General features: G+C 38.5%; 1 protein-coding gene across 1 annotated transcript in view; it reads right to left on the bottom strand.

Moving 5' to 3' along the window:
• PLPPR4 (phospholipid phosphatase related 4) overlaps positions 1-1,816 on the bottom strand; it is a 101,497-nt gene that overhangs the window by 8,761 nt on the left and 90,920 nt on the right. The window contains exon 5 of the mRNA XM_019501667.1: positions 1,043-1,100. Coding sequence (XP_019357212.1) covers positions 1,043-1,100 — 58 coding nt within the window. The remainder of the gene's footprint in view (positions 1-1,042; positions 1,101-1,816) is intronic.

Here is a 1,816-nt window from a genome sequence, read left to right as displayed (position 1 = left end):
CTCGTCATTACTAGTGTTTCTTGGGGGGGGTGGGGGGGTGTATGTGTGTATGCATACATACATACAGGCTGCAGCACCTAGAGTCCAACTAATTTCAATATGTGGTGTGATTTTCATAGTCTACTCATGATAATGGTCCTTCTGTTATAAAAGCAGATGCCCTCAAAATCATATATATATATATATATATATATATATAATAGTTACATATATATAATAGTTGTTGCTGTTATTTGTTATTCATTTGTACTGCATTTTGGTGGCATCCCAGTCACAGATGAGGGGCCCGTTGTCAAAAACCCTGTACAAACACACAACAACATGCCAGATCCTATAGAAACTGGTTTAAGCCCTGAAATTTGGTGTTTAATCTTCCTTCTCTTACTGTGTTTGCATTAACTATTGTAACTCCAGATATTCCTGTTATTCACATAAACAGTCTGATCTCCTTTGGAGATTACCAATTCTTGGCCTAGATTGGAAAAATCCTAGATTGGAAAAATTACAATTCAGTGCAGTTTACTATACGTAGTACAATCCAGCTGCTGTTTACAAGTAGAGCTATTCACACTGACCAAATTTACCCCTAGGGTAATTCTGCTGAGGCAATGAAGCTGCACCACGGGTGGACTTGTCCTTTAATGTCTGGAGTTTGGGTGCTATGTGTTGAGGAAAAACAGGAGGAGGGGAATAGGGTGAACATGTTAAGATTTATTTTAATAGTAAACTTAAAAATCTATGTGTAAGGCAAGCAAGCATCATACCTTATGTGTACATAATATGCAACACTAAATAAGCTTTAACACTACACTTCACTACAAAGGAAATGTTATTAGAGAACAGAATGGATGGAACAACTTTAGCTCTTCCTTGATAGTACCAAGTTTATTTTAATTCTTTGTAATTTCCTCTTGCTGTCAGGTGCATTTATATCACTACTACATTAAGCAACAATTTAAACCTAGTCACTTTATGATGGGCAGCAAATGACGTTCTGATTTTTCTCTCTTACAAAATAAAATGAACAATGTTGGTTACTTACTGAAACGTACACAGCTGCGAAGGCTGCCAGGGTGGCATGTTGAGAAGGGAATGATTTTCTGCCAAGAAAGGACACCCAAATTATGCTTCTCAGTTGAAATACATTTTGATAATGTTCATTTAAAAAAACACCAGGTGGTACAAGCATTTTTATCTTACAAGCCACAAGCAAATGCCTAATTATTAACATATTTTTTACTCTTAAATTCCCTTTCTGTATTCTGGAGAAAGGACAAGTTAATAAAATAATCACATTTTGGGTTAAATATTCAACGTCTGTTCTCACTTAATATTACAAATGAATTAGTGCAGTGAACACTAGATAATTTTAAAAGGGAGAAACATATAATGTATAATTACATTTCTGGGTATTTTCATTAAGGGCCCAGTCCTTGCAAACCTCTACCCATAGAAGAACCTGAAACAAGATTACTTATGTTGTCTTCATGGGGGCTTGTTTCATAGTTTCATAGTTTCTAGGGTTGGAAGGGACCTGAGTAGATCATCTAGGCAGGAAAGAGTACTGGGGTCAAACGACCCCAGCAAGGTGTACATCTAGCCTCCTCTTAAAGACCCCCAGGGTAGGAGCCAGCACCACTTCTCTTGGAAGTTGGTTCCAGGTCCTAGCCGCCCTGACCGTGAAGTAGCACCTCCTGATAGTTAGCCTAAATCTACCCTCTGCCAGCTTGTGACTGTTATTCCTGGTCACTCCTGGTAGTGCTCGGGGGAACAGGGACTTCCCCAATGCCTGCTGGTCCCCTCTGACTAGTTTGTA

Source organism: Gavialis gangeticus, unplaced genomic scaffold (genome assembly GCF_001723915.1).
Source record: "Gavialis gangeticus isolate Ggan-Ray unplaced genomic scaffold, GavGan_comp1, whole genome shotgun sequence".
NCBI classification, from domain to species: domain Eukaryota; kingdom Metazoa; phylum Chordata; order Crocodylia; family Gavialidae; genus Gavialis; species Gavialis gangeticus.
This window is presented reverse-complemented; position numbering and strand designations above follow the sequence as displayed.